Raw genomic sequence first — 22,151 nt, forward strand, 5'->3', positions numbered from 1 at the left:
ATATTTTAGTATTCCTTTGATGTTTTAAAGATTTTTTATTGTTTTTTTTTATTTACAGATTTCTTGCAGTTTGCTCAATGATCATGCAATTCATATTATATACGCAACATTTGTGTAAGTATCTTGTAGCTATGGTTTCATCAGGTTACTTTAGCGAAAATATAAGATAAGCTTTTCCCACAGAATTATGTGTTGTAATTCCGAAAACTCTAAATAATTGTGTATTTCGTAATTATTTTATTTAAAACGTAATAACCAACAAATGGTTTTATTTATTTTTTTTGGCATTTTATTTCTTAATAAAGTTATTTTTGTACAGTTGAAACATCAAAATATATATATACAGTATATATTCAACGTTCCACTTGGTAAAGTTTTTTTAGAAGAATCACATGCAATTTAACTGTACATCCTGATCATATCATTGATCCAGTTTACTTTGGCAGAAATTCTGGTAAAGACTGTGGGAGAAATTGCACAAAGGCCACTTAAATAAGAGAAATCTGCACCAAAACTAACTGCTCCGTACAAATACCATCTATTGCCTTCTTTGTACACCAGAGGGCCTCCACTGTCACCCTGAAATAAAATAAACGGAAATTTTTTAACTAAAATATCCTCATTTATTCAAAAATTCCAATTATTGCTAAGTGTGCTAAATTCCTAAATGGTTGCTCACCAGTATATTAAACCACTGACTCAATTCCATATACCATAAAAAAGATACCACTATCTCACGGATTACCCAGTTGTAATTTAGTTCACTTTGCATGCCTACTTGCCTGTGGTAACGACTAACTTAGGAACTGTATAATAAACATTTTATTGTACAATGAAGCCTGTGGAGAATTCATGACTAAACAAACACACGTAATAACCACAGTCATAAGTTTTAATAAGTAAATATTTCATCCTAAATATCTTAGGACGTCGTCATAACAGTTAATTCAAACAATACTAGGAATAACATACGGATAAGGCGCATGATTACAAAGAATCCCAATATGCGTGCAGCAACGTGTTATAGAATTAAATTAAAACATATCTGGACTAAATAATAATAATAATAATAATAATAAAATAAAATAAAAAGATTATACGATACCGTATATATATATAAAAAAAATATTTTACACAATTTTGTATGACAATTTCCCATACTTTAGGAATAGCAAGAACGTCATTACGGTTTAGATTTGGTCTGTGAAGTAGGTCTTCAGCACTTTCTTTATATAAACGTTCATGTTTATATAAAGATCAATGTAGAAGTTTGGTCTTTTTCCAATGGATCCTATGGTTTGGGTCGTCAACTCCCTGTTGTGCGAGGCCAGATTTCTGTGCTTTGATAAGACGGTTATAGTCTTGTTGTTCCGAAATGAGTTTATGAACAGATCTACCTGTCTGTCCATATATAGTAAGACAATTTACAGGAACACGGAACCTCGTACACGCCAGGTAATAGCAGAGGTGAGAGTTTATCTTTAGGAGAAGGTAGCAAGTTATAGATCTGGTTGATTAGTTTGTAGGTAGCAGCAAGTTTGTATTTCTTCATAATTTTTTTGAAAGACGTTCGGTTTAGATGCCTTTGACATAAGGTATGGAAATTCTACGGGCTTGTTCTTTTCTCGGTTGATGTGTGGGGAAGTGACTGATGATTTTTTTGAGTTGTTTTAAGATTGCATCCATTTAGTATGACTGTATTTTTGATTATTTCCAATTCTTGGTTTAGAGATTCTTCAGAGGAGCAGAATCTGTGTGCTCTGGTTACTAATGATTTAGTGATGGCAATTTTTTGAGATGGATGATGAGCAGAAGAATTGTGAATGTAGTGATCTGAACCATCTTCTTTTCTTTGGATGTGTAAATCCAGAAAGGAGATAACCTGTGGAGTTTCTTTCTCTAGCGTGAATTTGATGCGAGGATGAAGAAGGTTTATTTTATCTAGGAACAGGGTGTAGTTCTTGTTCGGAATAACCCCAGACAGCAAAGAAGTCATTAATATATCGTAGTGAAATTTTTGGTTTGGGTTTAAACGTGAAAATGTTTTCTTCGAGGTATTCTAGAAACAGGTTGGCTACGTTTGGTGATAAGGGAGATCCCATTGCTGTTCCATCCTCTTGCTTGTAAATTTTCTCTTTCCAAGTGAAGTAACCAGAGATAATAACAAATTTGAATAATTCACAATATCAGATGGAAATTTTTGAGTTAAAACTAATAAAAACCTAATCATCACCAGAGCCAATAAGGGAAATACCACTGTCGTTGTAGATACCATATCATATGACCGAAAAATGAATCTACTACTCCGAGATCGAATTACATAACCAAAACTTGATTATGATCCTACAAAAAGACAGATCAAGAAACTCAGCAAGTTACTTAGTGAAACCACTTCCTTAGATGAAGAAACAATAAAAAAAAAAATACTCAGGACATACCATGCTAGGCTTTCTAGAATATACGATTTACCTAAGCTTCACAAGAATAATGTTCCACTCAGACCCGTCGTGGATTCTATCAGCAGCCCATACAAATTATCAATATTTTTATCTAACTTTTCCGTCCTCGCATAGGCCACTCAGCCTCATCAATTAAAAATTCAACAGTTTCACGCAAAAATAAAATACATTAAACTGTTGGAAACTGACATGTTGATTACCTTAGTCTCTCTCTTCACTAATATTCCCCATAAGGAAACGGTAGACTTGTTAACTCAAAAATTTTCATCCGATATTGTCGAATTATTGAAATTTGTTATTACGTCTAGATACTTCACTTGGAAAGAGAAAATTTACAAGCAAGAGGAAGGAAAAGCAGTGGAGTCTCCCTTATCACCGAACTTAGCCAACCTGTTTCTACATTGCCTTGAAGAAAAAATTTTCACGTTTAAACCCAAACCAAAAATTTCACTACGATATATTGATGATTTCTTTGCTGTCTGGGGTTATTCCGAACAAGAACTACACCTGTTCCTAGATAAAATAAACCTTCTTCATCCTCGCATCAAATTCACGCAGAAAAAGAATCTCCACAGGTTATCTCCTTTCTGGATTTACACATCCAAAGAAAAGAAGATGGTTCAGATCACTACATTCACAATTCTTCTGCTCATCATCCATCTCAAAAAATTGCCATCACTAAATCATTAGTAACCAGAGCACACAGATTCTGCTCCTCTGAAGAATCTCTAAACCAAGAATTGGAAATAATCAAAAATACAGTCATACTAAATGGATGCAATCTTAAAACAACTCAAAGATATCATCAGCCACTTCCCCACACATATCAACCGAGAAAAGAACATGCCCGTAGAATTTCCATACCTTATGTCAAAGGCATCTAAACGGAACGTCTTTCAAAAATTATGAAGAAATACAAACTTGATACTACCTACAAACCAATCAACCAGATCTATAACTTGCTACCTTCTCCTAAAGACAAACTCTCACCTCATGCTACCTGGCGTGTACAAGGTTCCATGCTCCTGTAAATTGTCTTACTACGGACAGACAGGTAGATCTGTTCACAAACGCATTTCGGAAAAACAAGACAATATCCTTCTTATCAAACAACAGAAATCTGCCCTCGCACAACACGCAGTTCAAAGCCCAAACCATAGGATCCTTTGGAAAAGGATGAAACTTCTACATTGATCTTTATATAAGCTACTTCACAGACCAAATCTAAACGGTAATGACGTTCTTGCTATTCCTAAAGTATGGTAAATTGTCATACAAAATTGTGTAAAATAATTATATATATATATATATATATATATGTGTGTGTGTGTGTGCGTGTGTGTGTGTGTGTGTATGTGTGTGTGTGTGTGTTATCTTATTATCTTTTTTTTCCTCCCTCCAGATATATTTTAATTTAATTCTATAACATGCTACTGCACGCATATTGGGATTCCTTTGTAATCATGCTTCCTAACTATGTGTTATTCCTAGTATTGTTTGAATTAACTGTACTGACGACGTCCTAACCTACTTAGGATGAAATATTTACTTATTAAAATGCATTACTGTGGTTATTACGTGTGTTTGTTTAGTCGTGGCTGATAAAAAGATCTAGAAAAACTTCCAGTCGCCCTAGAATCGAACTTAAATAATATGTTCAATTATTTATTTATTTCTCAGTTTCATATTGCGCTAAAATTGTACATAATAACATTATTAATCAAATGATTCTGTGGCTAACATCATTAATTGAGTATATAAATATTTATATATTTAAATATATAACTAAATATATAGTTATAAAATATATAACTATATATTTATTTTAAAATAAATAAATATTGAAAAATAGATTTGATATATATATGTTTTATCGTTTTCAAAATATGAGTCTTTGGACTCCCTGGAGGTGTCAAATAATAATAATAATAATAATGATAATAATAATAATAATAATAATTGTGCACTATAAAAAGAATATGCGATCTACTTGAATAACTTCAGCAACAAATTTTTTTTCTAAAACTTTTGTTCTTGAAGTCTCTTGATTAATTATCAAATATATATTGAACTCTACAGTATATTTTATATATTATTAAATTATTAAAAATAAAGACTGATAAAAATTAAATAGAAATATTCATCCATGTATTAGGCATTTTTATTTAATGGGAATTTCTTGAATAAATACAATTTCCTGTTTTGTTTAAGCTGACGGTATTAAACTGTTGACTAGATATAATTTGTTTTTCAACAATTAGTAGAATAGTAATTTTAATCGTATAAACGAATTAATATGCTCTATCTTTTCATATTCGTACACTCACTCTCTTCCCCTAAAATTTTATTTATTATTCATTTAATTATTTTGGGTCCATCAATCTGTAGATTGGTTGGTTGGAGCAGCACTGCTACTTTACTAGGGACACAAATAAACTGTAAGTTTTTGTGTCTGTAAATATGTGTCAATGTTGCAATGTGAAATGTTGAAATTGAAGACGGAGCTCTGGTTCGAACTTTTTTTTATAGAAATATTCGCTGAATATAAATATATGTCCACTAACGTTTCACAAATACGTGCAATTCTTTTAGCTGAACTTTTTTTTTTATTTTATTTTGGAAACTGGTTGTAGCTAAACTCTACCCTAGTCATCTATGATAGCCGAGTTCAAGGTTGTCGATGATTTCTAAGAAGTCGTAACGAGAGTAAAGCAGTCAAGTGCCGCTATTTCGTGACCGAGAAACCTATCAATCATTGTTTCTCCGCAATGGTGCGAATTCTATGGTCGATTTTCTTTAGTTGAGGAATTTCCGAGAGAGAAAAAAGAAACCTCCATGCCTACGACAAAGAATAAACACCATAGAAATTGAAATACAGAAGAGCTAGTAAAGTTCCTTTAGTCAGCAACTGAAATCAAACTTCCACTGGTGGTAGGTTTTTACTCTTTTTTCTGAAAGCCTAGCATTATGGAACAAGCAATGTTACCACAAGGCTACGCAGGTAGTGAGGGTAATTGGACATTAAATAACGCTTCCTCGAGAGAGAGAGAGAGAGAGAGAAACTCTGGTAATAAAAGGTCGGATGTGCTGCATGTTTTATACTGTAAAAGATATCATGTTCAACTGAACTAACAGCAGAACAACTGAACTCTGTAACCCACAAATCTTCAACCTATCCTCTTAGGGAGTATTCCACAGACATATCACCATCTTAGTCACTCGTCTTTGAATTTTTATGACCACTTCCTGGTCCCCAAGAAACCTAGGTGACGTAATCTGTGAGCAGTAGTCAAGATTTGACCAAATCATAGTCTTATAGAGAGGAATAATAACATCCTTATCTTTACTTGTTACCGTGTTTTTCAACATCGAATAATTCGTTGAGCTATTTTACCAACTTTTGCAATATGTCCTCTGAACTTCGACTCTTTGTCCACCATTATCCCCAAATCCCCAGCCTCATCAATTGATTCAAACCAATATCATCAATATGAGATACCATATGCAACCTTTTCAACCCAAAATGCTTAGCCTTACATTTTGCAACATTAAATTGACAATTATTATTCTTTGCCCACAATGTCAATTTATTTAAATCATCCTTCAGGATAACTACATTGCCTTTATCGACTATTGTTCTCCCTAGTTTGCATCATCATCAACATCAGCAAATGATTGATAAAGGGTTCTGTGGAGCGACAAATCACGATTCCAAATGTTTCATTCTGATGGTCGCGTTTTGGAGATTATCCGGGCAACGGTTCCAACAGGACAGCATAATCCAACTATTAAGTTTGGTAGAAGTTAGGTAATGATAAGAGGGGATTCAGTTCGATGGGACTTGGTCCACTGGAGGACGTGCCCAAAATTATGGCGTCTGTTGGACTGCTACCTGAACATCCTGGATAACTTTATGATTGGGCCACTATGGAACTATTTCAGCAGTGACTCTTGCATGTTTCAGCGCGACAATGCTCCATCCCATACTCCACTGCTTGTCCGAGACTGGTTCCTACAAAATTGAAGTATTGGACTGGCTGCTCGGATCTTGTCCAGGCTTCAATCCCATCGAACATCTTTGGGACGAATTAAAGTTGCTGATGCTGATAACGGCCGCTGTGGTCTGCGTTTCAGACCATCGCGGCTGTTATCAGCATCAGCAATAGGGATAGCTTTGTGCAAATAATGGAAGAATTCCTGTTGCGATTGTGTGTGTGTGTGTGTGTGTGTGTGTGTGTGTGTGTGTGCGTGCGTGCGTGCGTGCGTGCCTGCTATCTTTGGAACTCAGCCCGAGTTTTTCAGATGGGTGAGTAATATAACGCTATTACTCAACCATTACAGATAGTGTTATACACAGTGGTTGTTTTGGGACGGTATGGCGTATCAGCACCTTAAGTGACGTGTGATTTTATACAATTCTTAATGTATAAAATCCTATATACAATTTTTATCAAAATTATCTTATACATTTTACTTATTTTATATACCTGGACCATAAATTTATGCTTAATAAACTATGTTGTATATTTAATATCCTTCTTATTGCAGAAATATTATCACACTATGAAGTAAAAATAACCGAATTTTTTTTGTTTTAGTTTTTTTTTTTCCATATTCTTTTAATTTTCGTGTTTCCTGCTGGCAAAGAATGAGGACCAGCTCATATTGTGTTACAAAACAAAACCAAAATAAAAATAAAAATATGCCGGTTAGGCGTAATACATGTTGAAGAATTAATGTGCGTTTATCATCTATCCCATTTGTAGTCAAAGTGCAGGCTGAAATGTTTGCAGGTTGTTACTTCCTGGATTGTATGGCAAGGGTACGTTTTACTTGCTTTTAGGCAATATGAATTTATTTAAGAGTTAATGAGAGACCCTTGCAGAAGTTGTCCAATGACAATGAGTTGAGATTTATTGCTATTTAATAATAATAATAATAATAATAATAATAATAATAATAAATCCAATTACTGATATATACATATATATATATACTCACCCTCACAGCAAGTGTATAGGAAATAATAATAATAATAACAGATGTGTTATGATTAATACAATAACGCACAATCGAGTTATTTCTAAGCATTTCGATACAGTCCTAATATATATATACACTGCTTGGAAAAAAGTCAACGTACACACCCACATGGGCAAGGTGCATCGTGTTATGTAACGAGTCACTTTTTTGTAGCCGGTATTAATTGGAAGAATAAATATATAAATATATCACTTTTAAAACTGTCGATTCTGTTTGTAGGTATTCGTTTAATGAATTGGTCATTCGTTCTCCAAACATGACTGAATCAGGTTCTCTTATTTCTTATAAACAGCAGAATGTTGTGTCATTGAAACAGGTTTAGTAATTATTCCTTATGTCTTTGTTCGATATTTTTCTAATATTTTGATTATAAAATGGTCAAAAATCTTTCCTAATATTCTTCTTTCAAATGTAATAGGTTTTCTGTGACCTGTCTTTATTAATGACCATATCTCATAACTGGTTATTACTAAGCTGTAAATTGGAAGAGATTTTTTAATTTTTTTTTTGATAAAATTCCACATTTTAGAAGTCGTAGGATTATGGAGTAGATACGATTGACATTTTTAATTCTCTCCTGTATCTCTTGATGCATATTACTGTTGTCTTTAATGTTAATTCCAAGATATTCACTATCATCCGCTTGCTGAAAGGTATAATTATCAATAACCAAGTTGGATCGGTCCTGATAGGTTCTTGAATTGCATCTAAAGAAATAAAATTGCAACAGGAAAATCATTTTAAGAATATTGAACAAAATACTCACGTGACAAACACCAAACTTGTCTTCTAGGTTAGCAAGACAAAGCATCGAATCAGGATTTTGAGGAACAGGGTCGGTCTGATTACAGGTAGATGGAGACTGGATATCCATCGTAACCTGTTTTAAAACGTCACTTCCTCCTGTTCCTAAAGAAAGAATGAAATTATTAAATATTATTAAATATTATTAAATGAATTTAATCAATACACACTTCCAGAAATGATTAAACATCTGAAAAATAAAACAAATCACTAACCTCTTGTCATTCCCCATCCTGTAGAAACACACTTCGCACCCACTGGGAGCGTAGCTCCTTGAGTAGGAAGACATATTGGCTTCACGTGTTGGGTGAATTTTACAGGAGCAATCAATTTCATAAGAGCTATGTCGTGACTCATATCTGTTGGACCTACCTGTAGAAATTGCAAGAGAGAGAGAAATCACATGAAAATGCCAGCGTTAGCATTGTGTGGAAATCTGATCTAACAGTAAAAATATCAATTATTAATAAAAGAATAAATTTTTGTTAGATTGTCGATCAGTTTTCTCGTTGTGAGCGAAAGAGCAAAATTGTTAACGTCTGTTGTTGTTATTATTATTTAAACCTTTTAAATGCTGGTATAAATTTGCAATATCGATTTCCATGTTAACGGTGAATATACCGTTCTTTTGGAGATACTATTTCCATGTCAACAAATGCATGCATTTTAGAAATGTCATGTTTTCAAGCTATTGTCGTTTCCAATTTGAAATGGCACGAACCACGGGTTATTCGAAATGCATGCCGGTTAAATTTCAAGTCAAAATAATAGCATACAAAGGAGATAGTTGATATGCTGTGTCAATTTAGTCGGGAATGGCAAAATATCATACTTGTCGTTATTGGTTGCAACATCCTCAAATCACGAACATTGTTTCCCACTTGGAGAAAGATTAAATCATCAGTAATATTTAATACGATAGGGATACAATGAGTTAGTGGAACATTGATTATTTAGTCAAGGAAGATTACAGGAAATGTTTGTAGTTGTGTACAGTACTAAAAGGGGTACGTGTTTTATAGTTAACAAATTTCGAAAAGTTTATTTATCAAATTGTATTGTCCCATCTGCCAAGTATAGCAGCGATGTTATGGTATGGGGATGTTTTTCTTAGTTTTCACTATCGCACCCCCCTCCCCCCATCAGCTCCGAATGCTAAACATCAAACGAGAGTAAATGACATTTTTGGAGAATCTGTGTTGGCAGTGCAATGGCAATTCTATAGAAATCACTCGGCTGAATATTAAGTTTCAGCACCTTGTCTTTAGTGCAAGGGCTTCTCAATAATGTTTGAGGAAATGGGAACGAAGGTTCCCATTTCCTCAAACATTATTGAGAACATCATTTACCGTTACTTGTCTGATATTGTTTTCACTACCCAACCATTGCATCCATCTCTTGCAATTTCTATACGTAAAGGTTGCCATGATGCGAAATGTTAATTAAATTATAATACCATCAATATTTCATTGAAATAACGTGAATACGACGTTAAATATGAATGATATATCTCATCCGCTTGTACGGTTTTAATTTTAATTGAGAATGCTAAAGTACTATCTGAAATTTGATCATTTCCATACCAGCGACATCTATGCAACTGATTATGCAATTAATAAAGTAGCCGCTTTTTAAATAGCAACCGATCTCCTGCTTATTAGACATACCAAAAGTTTAATTAACGAACATTATTCGTTATCTAGTCTCTAGTGAAGCATGAGTCGTCACATTGATTTTTTCCTGCTAAATTGTTTACGCTTTCGGACGGATGGTTAATAAAATTTAATATTAAAAAAAAAGTCTTCTTTTATTTTTTTAATTGTAGAAAAAATCATTTCATAATGAATAAATAAATCTTTCGATATGTAATTTAAGTAAAAATGATTTGATTTGTATTTGCATTTATGCTAAATTACCTATCAGATTTCAGCTTCACCAAGTAGGAGAAACATTCGCTGTGTGCCGGTTAGTAAATATTCAATATAGCGCCATCTATAATATCGGTAAGGCATACTCACCATATTATCTGTATAGTTAGGATAAACAATAATGCGTTCAACTGAACGAGTCTGTTCCGAGGGTTCTGTAATATGTTTTTGATGATTTCCACAAATGACTATCCATTGAGCAGGATGTGTTAGTCTGAAAATCAAATGCAAATAAATAACAGAATATTAAAATAACACACTAATTAAAAACATACTACTAGCAGAGTGGAGTTGGCGCAGATATTTTCAGAAATAAATGTTAAAATATTAAAGTATCTTGCGCTATGCAAACCGCCTCGACCAATACTACTCTAAAATACTCTAAAGTAGAAGATATTAGCTTAAAAAGTTACATCGACAATGCAAAAAACCTGCTTCTCACTCCCTTGCTCACACCCTTCTTATACAGCTTCCATGGATGACCTCTTGTTCTCCTGCTATCCTCACCCATTCTGTGCAAAACCTCCCCGACATTAACCTCGTTATAAGCTGTTAAGAGGTTATCTCTCCTCCTCCTTCTATCCACCAATTTCTGCAAATTGCATTTTGTCAATCTATCTTCATTCCAGAGACCACACTCCAGAGACCAGAAACTACCTTAGTCAATCGCCTCTGAACTTTTTCCAACGCATTTTCTACTTTTTGAAAATCAGGTGACCAGATCTGTGCACAGTAATCCATATGTGGCCTGATCAAAGCCTTATACAAAGGAACCATAACATCCTTACTTCTACAAGTCAATGTGCTCCGCATCATTCCCATTATCCGTTGTGTTGTCTTCACAATTTTAGTAACATGTTCCCGAAATTTTAGGTCATTGCTTACAATCACTCCCAGATCTCTCATCTCCTTTACCTCCTTCAAGATATTTCCACGGACTGTGTATTTTACATCACATCTCTGCTTCCCAAATTTCAAAACCTTACACTTTGAAACATTGAATTGACATCCCCTCTCATTCACCCATTCAGCCAGTGTATTCAAGTCCTCTTACAACGTTACAGCATCCACACTACTCCTGATAGCTCTCCCCAACTTTGCATCATCTGCAAACAGCTGCATATCACGATTCAGACCTCTTCAAATATCATTTACATACAAATTAAACAGCAGTGGATCCAAAAAAGACCCTTGAGGTACACCACTAGTAATTTCCTCTTCTGGAATATCGCTCCTCCATAGACAATTCGATGATACCTATCAGACAGCCAATCTCCAATCCAGCGAATCAATCTGTGTGTCATGTGGCAATTTATCAAACGCCTTTGCAAAATCTAAATATATTTAGATTTTGCAAAGGCGTTTGGATAAGGATATATGCAACATCCTTATCCAAAGCATTTGTCACTTTATTATAAAAAGATATTTAAAAAAAACAGATGGAATTTATTCTAGCAGGAACAGGCATTTCAAACTAATGCAATCAAAGCAAAAATTTTGAACGTAAATAATAAACAGCAAATGCACATTATGATCATTAAAATGAGATTAAATCATCTAATCAGTGCCTATAGCAAGATAGTAGTAGTACGTTTGAACTATCGTAGTAGCAGTACGTTTGAACTATCGTAGTACTAGTATTAGTAACACTGTAGTAGATAGTTCATACGCCATGATCAAATATGGTTTTCCTATTTCTGATAACTGGCGGCAGCATAAAATAGAGACAGTATTGTAAAACGAAATAGCAAATATTCTCTCGGATTTTAGAATACAAACTGATCTGCATTTGGAACATAATAGACCTGACATCACAATTAGGGAACATTGACAAGTTTGGATAATCGATATCTCAGTACCAGTGATAACAACATTAACAACAAAACAACAAAGAACTGGAAAAAAATTACAAAATGTAGAGATCTGGCAATCGAAGTTTGCATGCTGCGGTTTAAACACACCAAAATCATCTCAATAGTTATCGGTGCACTTGGTGCAATTTCAAACAAGCTATTCAACTATTTACTGCAATTAAACATCAACGAAGTGACCCAAATATAATCTACAAAAAAAAAGGCATTACTTCGAACAGTCCGTATTTTACGACGCCATCTGACAGACATTCTTAGATTCTTGGGTAGAATCTGAATTGCTGTGTATCTCTAGTCAAATAGTTGTTTGAAAGATACGTATATTGCTTTGACTGTGTATCAATTATGTGAATAAAGTAATAATAATAATAAATAAAGGATTCTCTTATCCCACCTATCCTACTAATATACTATGGGTTTACAATCTTTCGTGGATAGGCATGACATAAGGGGTTAAAATGACAAATAACAGTCTTATAAATTTGCTCTTATCTGTTTCAAGAGCTAAAATATCACATTATAAAACTAGTGTCTATATTTGACTTGTTCCATTCACGAAAAATAAATTTCGATCTTAAATGACGCCAACTGATATAATAAAAAATAGAGATCGCCTCCAATAACTGAACCTACCCTTCGCAGCAATGAGCTGCTGTTACCACCCATTGAGCATTGACTAATGTTCCACCACACATGTGTCCATTAGGAGACATGAGTTTGCTTTGAAGATCTACTTGCCAAGGCCAGCTGCCAAGCTTAGCTTTTTCTCCACCTACTATACGGTCCATACCATCGATCACAGGTTGTATATCCGGCACACCACACTGTGTTTGTGGTAGAACTACTCCGCCTAGCAAAGGAAACAATTATGTAATACTCTGAATACATGAGTTTATTTTTTACTATATTTTAAAAAGGTATATGTGAAAACAAAAAATAAACAAGGTTGTTGTTGTTTCTATTATTATTATTATATGTTAATATAATAATACGTAGGAAACTAAACGTCAAACAACAAAACTGTTAGGAAGATTCCATTGGAATTCAGCAAAAAAGTTTAAGAGAGTATTACAAACGAATCGCGAAAAAAAGTTTTCAAATATCAAAAACATGATTAACATTAATATTTAATTTTTTGAACTTTGTTAACTTTCAAATAAATCACATGGCATTCTATAAACTTAGGCAACAATATTATAATTTCTTACATGTGATTCATTCAGACTACAGTTAATATCCTTATAATTTGCACAATGTGTTACGATATCAGAATAGTAACAATCACAATAATGGTTTGCAATTATACACTGTTTGGAAAGAAGTCAACGGACATCATACTGTGAGTAACATCTTATTAAGGTAGCGCCCACCTTAATAAGATGTGGGACATCCTTCCGCTGCGATGACTGAGGCAATCCTATGGGCATATTTCCATAAGCGTACAATAGCAATCGATGGGAATTTTAGATCGTTCTTCCTGTATACGTGTAATGTCCTCGACTGTTATGGGGAGGACGTTCCTTGACCTCACACGACGCTTCAGTTCATCCCACACATGTTCATGAGGGTTAAGATCAGGGTTCTGTGGAGACCAGTCAAGTGTGGTGATGTTCATGTCCACAAACTACGCAGTAACAGCAGCAGCGGCCTTATGACACGGTGCATCGTCTTGTTGAAAGAGGCAGCTAAACACAATGCACTGTGTCATAATTAAACATTCCGTAGAACGCAACAAAGTAGGAGACATTGCATTGTCTAGAATGTTCAAATACCTCGCTGAATTCAATGAATTCAATCAAACAGAGATCTGAGGCCAAAGCAGGGCCATACCATCACAACGCCATCTCCGAAATTCATAGTAGGGATTTCGCACTCTGTAAGAGACGTTCACCGGGCATCCTTCTCATCTCCATCCGCATAACGACTTGATGGTAGAGAACGTGATTCGTCGCTCCATAGCACAGCTTTCCAAGCTTCCATGTCTCACTGTTATACGCTTTTTTTTGCACCAATAAAGACGACGCTGTATATTGGTTCGGGTAATATGGGGGATTGCATATTGCTGTCCTACCATGGAAATACATCTTATGAAAATCAGTTCTGAATGTTTTTATGCAGATTTGTGTTCCAGTCGATGCCTGGAACTCGGCATTCAACGTGTAGGCAGACAATTGGCGGTTTTTACATATTATCATTCGTAGCACCTTTTTTTACATATTATCACCTACACCTAATTCCGTGAGCTTCCATCTCAGTATGTATCTGATTATTGACCAAAAATGGCCCAATTTGTCAACAAGTTGCCAAATAGATAGGCCTGCAACATGACATCATATCACAACATCTCTTTCAAACTCGGGTAGTTCCCTTCTCGCAGCTATTTCACCCGAACACAGATGCAGTGACTTGGAAGCAAGATATTCTTCCAAGTTATATCGACTACAAACACGTGACTCGTTACATGGCACGATGCACCTTGCCCATTGGGAGTGTCCGTTGACTTCTTTCCAAGCAGTGTATTGGAAAGAAGTCCGTTGACTTCTTTTCAATCATATTATGTATCTTGTGTAGCACACAGCTACACAAGATACATAATATGATTACATGTTGCATTTTAAATTTCTTTTTTTTTAAGTTTGACAAAGCGTTATCATACATATTATTTTTTACCTTTACATAACGCACATATATTTTATATTTAGTACAAACATACAGTACAAATATATTTGTGTTCTGTATGTTTGTAGACAGCTTCTACTACTACTACTACAAATTACCAGGTTGTGATAAAATTAGGTGTTCATAAAAATTTATTAATGATAAATTTAGTTATAAAGAATACTGATAGATATGAATTAAGGCAAAAACAATATTAAAATATGCACAAAGAGAGTGAAGCATATGTAACCAGTGATGAAACTCATTGTCGTAAAAATAAATAATATCTTTGAAGGTGAAGTACAGGGAGGAGGATGTTCTATAGATGGTTAAGGTAATGTAACCTGGATGTTTACTGCGGTCATAGAGTTATAATGTGACTTAATAATAATAATAATAATAAAGTATAAAATAAAATAAAATAAATAAATAAATAAAGGCGAAGATCGAAAAGATTTGTAATGATAGTAAATGCCGACTGTGCAGAGATAAAAAGAGATGGTGGATCATCTAATTAGTTCTTGCAGAAAGATTGCCCATACGGGATATAAACGGAGTCATGATCAGGTAGCAAAAGGTGTACAGTGGAGCTTATGCAGGAAATATGGTTTCCCAACTTGCAAACTCCCATAGAAACACATAACTGAAAAAGTTATTGAAAATGCCAAGATATTATGGGACTTTAAAATTCAGGCAGAGAGACATCTTGAACATAATATGCCAGACATCACTGTAGTACAATAACATGTGCGGTTTACTGATGTGGCAATACCAAGGAATAGTAGGATAGAAGAAATTGTGCATTGAAAATTGACCAAGTATAGGGATCTAGAGATTGAAATTCAACGACTTTGGAGCAAGAAAGCAATAACAACAGTTCCGATTGTTATAGAAGAGCTGGAAGCAATATCAAGAACATTTATGAAACATCTAGAAATGTTGAGCATCCTAAATAAACACCATTTGAACTCCAGAAAACTGCACGTGTAGGGACATCTCACATTGTACGACGATATCTAGTCGATTCCAAGACCTTTGGATTAGGTCCGAATTGGATTCATTTGCTCGTCAAAGATTTCATTATTCTATTTCATGTTTCTTACCACTCTTTGACTGTGAACTAAGTTAATTGAATATGATAATAATATGTTCTTTTAATTAATCTCACGATCTGCTGAGCTTTATTGCCGAACTTTGCATCATGAACACCGAACTTAGATTATTTAAGAATATGTTGAAGGACAAAAGATCCTAATACCGAATCCTGTGGCACCTCACACGATTTCTGTACCTATCAGAAAGAATCATCTACACATCACCTGTGGTCTATCAGTCAAACAGTTTTCCACCCATCTCTCTCTCTCTCTCTCTGATAATGATGATGATTAATACCTATTTATGTCCCAGTAAGTCGATAGGAGCACTACAAAAATGATTAATGGTGTTGTACCGTGGTTGGAGAAGTTGTTTATTATAATTATTATTATTATTATTATTATTATTATTATTATTATTATTATTATTATTATTATTATTATTGTTAAATAAATATTTTACTTTGTCCAGTCTGTAGTTACTCGTGAGCTTGCAAATTCTACTCGCCACAAGCTGGTGTATTTGTCGAACACTGGTCAATTTGGTCAATCTTATTAAAAAGCTAGCAGTGTTTATTCTACTATACTACATTGTAGTATAACATTGTATTCATTTGGATTTTACTTATCCAAAGAATCCAAAGAATTATAACTTGCCATCCATTTAACATATTTGGTTTGTAACAAAATGAAGTTCAAAATCATCGAGCCTTTTTATTCATAAAATAATTTATTCTAGGTTCCTAAAATAATCAAAACTTTGTCATTTAAATATTGTATATTATCACTTCATTTTCGTTTTAAATAAAGCTGAATGTTGTCAGTATTGTTATTTCATTGTAAAGCAGCCATATAATATAGAACAAACGCTGCAAAAACATTGTAGGTGAACTTATAAACCGATTCAGATAAATTTTGTATTTACTTAAACTAAAATGATTTATCGTGACATCGGATTAATTATGGTATCTCTTTACAAAAAAAGATCTTCGGTAACTAAAAAATGCTCGGTGCGTCACCCATCATGATATATTGAAAATTGCAGCCATGACCATTTTGGTATTGTTTTTGTGTATACATAAACTTAAAAATAAATAGCAAAATGAAAGCATACAGTAAAAAAAAAATAAATAAATAAATAAATATTAAATTTAAAAAAATGAAGAAAGGTAGTAAGTTTTTTTAGGGGAAATTTTGGCGCCTGCGGAGTCGAAGGCAGTCAGATATTTGCAGTAAACGCAGATAAAAAGGATTATGCAAATTTTACTGTGCGTACATGACAGCAGCGTCATCAATTACCGCAGATCATGATAAGCGTTTCTTGCCCGACCTCCATTCGGGCAAGAAACCTTACGTTTCTTGCCCGAATGGAGGTCGACAATGACTGGCCTTGATGAATATTGTGGAGGTAAGGAGGCTCATTTTGATGACACTCACAACTGCAGAATTTGGGCATCTGAACATCCCCAAGCGATCCAGCAAGTACCACTGCATTCTCCAAAAGTAACTGTGGTGTGGCTTCACAGCCGATTTCATAATAGGACTATACATTTTTGAGCGTGTTACCCGTACATGTCCTGTAACCTGCTCCATTACTGGAGAGATTTATCGACCAATGCTGGAAAATTTTGTCATTCCTTCATTGCAGCAAAGACAATGTTTGGACTCCATAATTTTTATGCAGGATGGAGCACGGCCACACATTGAACGTTCAGTACAGGCGCCTTTTACGCCAGCATTTCAGTAATGAGAGGGTTATCAGTCAGTTCTTTCAGACAGCATGGCCGCCTCGATTCCGGGACATCACTCCATGTGACTTTTGACTGTGGAAGTATTTGAAATCCGTTGTGTATGTTTGTGGCGTTCCCAACTTGCATGTCTTGAAAGATAACATAAAACGGGCTGTTATGAACATCCAATCCGACTCCTTACGCTCAGCTGTAGAACATGTCGCACACCGGATGCAACTTGTTGTACACAAGAAAGGTCAGCACATTGAAAATCGTGTATGTAGTCCAGGGACCCTGATTAGGATGAATAAAACATTATATCCTGTGAGTTCAATCACTACCTTAATTTCTGTGTCTCTCGTAAGTTGTTGTTTTAGTTTAATTATTCTTATTATCATTGTAACGCGCCACATATCCAGCTGGAATGAGTGACGCGGCTGTCGCTTACACCGTCGAAATGTTATTATTCCATTTTATCTGCCTTTAATGTAATTATTAATTATCTGCTTGTTTTCGGCTCCGCCAGCGCCAAAATTTCCCCTATCGACGACTTTTGGTATTAATTTTTTTTTTCGCGGAAAAAAGGTTATATATTGTATATATATACACCTTGTGTATATATATATATATCAACTATTAAAAAAATGCAAAACCTATAGCACCACGATGCCATGTGTGAACAAGTGTTAAGGAGAAAGCAAAAATATGTTGATATTTTTGTTGAACAAGTTAGAGTGTGTAGTTTTAGCAGAAAACAGTGTAAGGAAGGCTATTCCAGAGAAGAGCGGTAGATGTAATGAAAGAAGACAATAAGAAGGTAATTTGATTGTTGAATTGTGTATGGAAGTCATTAGCACTACTTGTGATTTTAGAAGCCGAGAGGAAAGTGGAAGAACGGTGGTGACCATGAAAACACCCACAGAAAATACGTATTACAGGAACAAAACATCCATGAGAAAATAACTAAAATGGGTTCGTGAGATGGAGGAAGATCCACCAATCAGATTTCCCCCTTTTGTAAATGTGAGAAATGGTTTATTTAAAATAAAGAGCCAAGAGGCTTCAAAAAAGGTCGAAACCGGTCTGCGTAGTGACCTTCTCTCATAATGTAGAGCAATAACACATCTCCTAGGAGCTGTTGTTTTACATTATAGGTAAATACCAAGAATAGTAATCGGAACTTGCTCCACCTTTGCAACGGGTTGCCCTGGCATTGCACTACCAGGTGTTGGCTTACGCTAGGACTCATCAAACTTTATATAGTTTCTATATTCGGCATGAAACTCTTAGATCAGATTTCTATCTCATCTCTGAGTTTCTTATTCGTCTTTGAAATAATGTGGGATTTAATATCCCCTTAATTTAAAAGTGAGAAATAGTGTTTCGAACGAAAATAACCAAGCTTCTGGGATCATAAATGCAATTTGTTGGAAACAATCGAAGTGTACGTCAGTATTTGATATGAACAGAATTTGATTTTTGTAGATGATGAAGAGTAGTGGTGAACGAATAAGATTGGGTTATTCTATTATTATAGGAAAACCTAACGAAAGAAAAATCATCCGCAATGACACGTAGTGTAAGAGGGATCTTGCGAACGAGTTTTTTTACCAAGTGGTCACCTCCATATCAGACTCAATCAAATGTCTTGGAAATGTCAAGAACGAGCAAATGCGTTTCTCCAAAATGTTTATGTCTTGTATCCAAAGATGGTAATTTTGGGTAAGAGATCTACTGGAGCAAGAGTCGTTGAACACAAATTAGTGGACCCAGCTGGCAGGTGATGATTATTTTCAAGAGAACTCACGTGAGGGAGGTGGTATAATTGGAAAAATGGCTTCCATCTCTAACAGAATGGGCTAGTTCTTTGAATTACTTTATCCTTTCTTTTTATAATGCATTAGCAAGTAAAAGTACATAATGATATAATGTTTTATTTAATATTACATGAATTTATTTTTATTTATCTGTTATTTGTTGATTTCGCCTGGTTACTGAACTTATGATTTGAAATACTTTTAAATATTCAGTTCATTAAAAAGTGAAAATCAATGCAATGCTCGTTAAATATGTGAAACTATAAAAAAAATATATTCATTGATTTCAGCGATATAAATTACGAAAACTAAATATAAATATTAGCATATTCAATACGTGCAGTCGCAAATGCAGAAGAGATTGTTCAACAATCGCTTCATAAAAGTAAAAAAAAAGTCATCAACTTGATGATAATGGAAACTGATGGGATATCAGAATGGATAATTGGCTGTTCCTTTGACCTAGCTCTAAAATTTGAGTCTCAGCACAGGGAAGATTCCACAGGAGCGGAAAGAATGCGTGATCATTCCATTGCACAAGAGTTCCAAAGACTGGTTTGCCCAACTATTTACCTTTCAGTCACTTTGGAATAGTGGTGAAGGTTATCGAAAAGTGGATAAGTGATGGCATACAGAAATGGGTTGATTGAGAATCTATAAGTTTCAATGAGCAACATGAGTTTACTATGGGAGGGTAGTGGACTTTGCTAAGGCTTTAGACAGAATAAAGCATAGAAGGCTGTAGCATAAGTTGGAAGATATGGGATTGAATTATAAATTAGTAGGTTGAATAGAAGGTTGGTTGAGTGACAAATATCAAAATGGGCATACTGGAGATGTGAGTCTACAAGATTTAAGGTAACTAGTGGTGCACCTCAGGGATTAGTCCTTGCTATTTGGTGATGATGCAAAGATTGGTAGGATAATTAGGAATGTGACCGACATGCACTAATTGTGGATTAATTTGAATAAGCTATAATTGTGCGTATGTGAAAAGGTTATCAGTTCAATGTCAGTAAATGGGGCTTTAGTGTAATCAGATATCCAATGGCGAATTATATTGAAAAGATTCTGCTAGAAGAAACTGGCCAGTCTAGAAATCTTCGAGTTTTAGTAGATAGGAAGTTGAAGTTCAGGACTCGGATAGCAAAAATTGTACATACAACAGGATAATTGCAATGCCGAAACGAACAATGGCATGATGTAAGAATAAGGAAGTCATTTTGCCTCTTTATAAGGCTTGGATACGACCTCACTTGGACTAGGTGCACTTATCCGCTCACCAGGTTTCCGAGTTTATGCAGATACAGTAGAGAGTGTGTAAAGAAGATACCGAAAAAACTTTGGAATGTAAATTATCAAGAGAGATTGAAAATTTGTGGACTGCAGACGCTAGACGACCGCTGAAAGAGTGGTGATATATTAGAGACCTACAAACTTTTGAAAGGATTGTACAAGATATGAAGAGATGGAATTTTTCATTTTTTGGAGGGCGGAAAGAGGATGACAGGGCATCGATGGAACTTGAGAATGAATGCAGTCAAGAAAGAGGTGAGAGCTACATTTTTCTCTCACAGAAGAGCGATGAGTGATTGAAATAGCTTGCTTTTAGAGGCTGTTAGTGTGATAGCGTGAATTGATACAATATAATGTTAGAAAATACTACAATTACTTACTACATCCAGCTTCGTCGGATCCATCACCACAATCGTCATTTCCGTTACACCAAGCGCTCTCATGAACGCAGTTTCTATTCTCGCACAGTATTTCTCCAGAGTTGCAGACATCTCCTAGAAATTAAGACAATTTCATTCTTCGCAACTTTGCAATATTAATCAATTAAGCACACAAGATAAACTGCAATTTTAATAAACAGTATAAGGTGATTTTGTAATATGAAGGGTGGGGATGGTCCTATAATATACGTTAACATAAAAATAATGTCAGTTACATAATAGCTATCGAAACAATAAAAGAAATTGCTTTATGAGCTTGGGTTACCTACTGGATTGCGTGTGTGTGGGGGTGGGTAGGTGAGTTTACACAGTGCCATAACGAGGGCGTGGCGAAAGAGGCGCCCGCCATAGGCGCAACTAGGTTTGAGGAGCAAAACATAAAAAATGTAAAAAATAAAAATAAATTAATAGATATAAAAGTCCGCTATTTTATATTTCGGCAATACGCCACTTTAGAAACAAATTCTGCAACACACTGCAACTGATTTTGATGGAGTTAATAGTAAGTATTTAACATATTGCATTTAGTAAAATTTAACTTGTTATATTTAAATTTTTCAAAATTTTTGTCATTTCTGGGTTAGGGGATCGCAAGTTAGACACTTGTCATAGGCACTTCATACCCTCGTTACTGTACTGGGTTCACATTACTCCATTCGCTGATCAATATCGCTTAATTCAATACCTGTCAAAAGCGGTTAAGTAAGTAGAAATATTTTTCACTTGTTACAAATTAAATTAAACTTGCCAAGAAATTATATTCTTTCATTCATTTATCCAAATGCAAACAAAGTTTCCGCTTGAAGTATCTTCACGATGAAGCTGTTTGTATGTAGAGGCTAATGACTTCACATCGATTGCCACAATGCGAAGCACACACTTTCAGACGTGTATAATGTTATGCATTGTGGGAAAAAAAAACAGACCGATTTCTGGGGTTTGGTTCCCATTGATGTGAACTCAATAAAGGTCGAAACAGGTCTGAGTAGTGACACTTCCCATAATGCACAG

General features: G+C 34.7%; 1 protein-coding gene across 1 annotated transcript in view; it reads right to left on the minus strand.

The window, feature by feature from the left end:
- Positions 1 to 281: 281 nt before the first annotated feature.
- The window catches only part of LOC150099474 (chymotrypsinogen A-like), a 43,989-nt gene continuing 22,119 nt past the window's right edge, over positions 282 to 22,151 (minus strand). Inside the window, exons 4-9 of the mRNA XM_090404071.1 lie at positions 21,081 to 21,194; positions 12,739 to 12,955; positions 10,325 to 10,448; positions 8,522 to 8,678; positions 8,269 to 8,411; positions 282 to 579 (exon numbers count right to left, since the gene is read on the minus strand). Of these exons, the coding sequence (XP_090260197.1) occupies positions 400 to 579; positions 8,269 to 8,411; positions 8,522 to 8,678; positions 10,325 to 10,448; positions 12,739 to 12,955; positions 21,081 to 21,194 (935 nt within the window). The 3' untranslated portion in view covers positions 282 to 399. The remainder of the gene's footprint in view (positions 580 to 8,268; positions 8,412 to 8,521; positions 8,679 to 10,324; positions 10,449 to 12,738; positions 12,956 to 21,080; positions 21,195 to 22,151) is intronic.

This window comes from Typopeltis vanoorti, chromosome 14, assembly GCF_054136105.1.
Source record: "Typopeltis vanoorti isolate ZY-2024b chromosome 14, IOZ_Tvanoo_1.0, whole genome shotgun sequence".
NCBI lineage: Eukaryota > Metazoa > Arthropoda > Arachnida > Uropygi > Thelyphonidae > Typopeltis > Typopeltis vanoorti.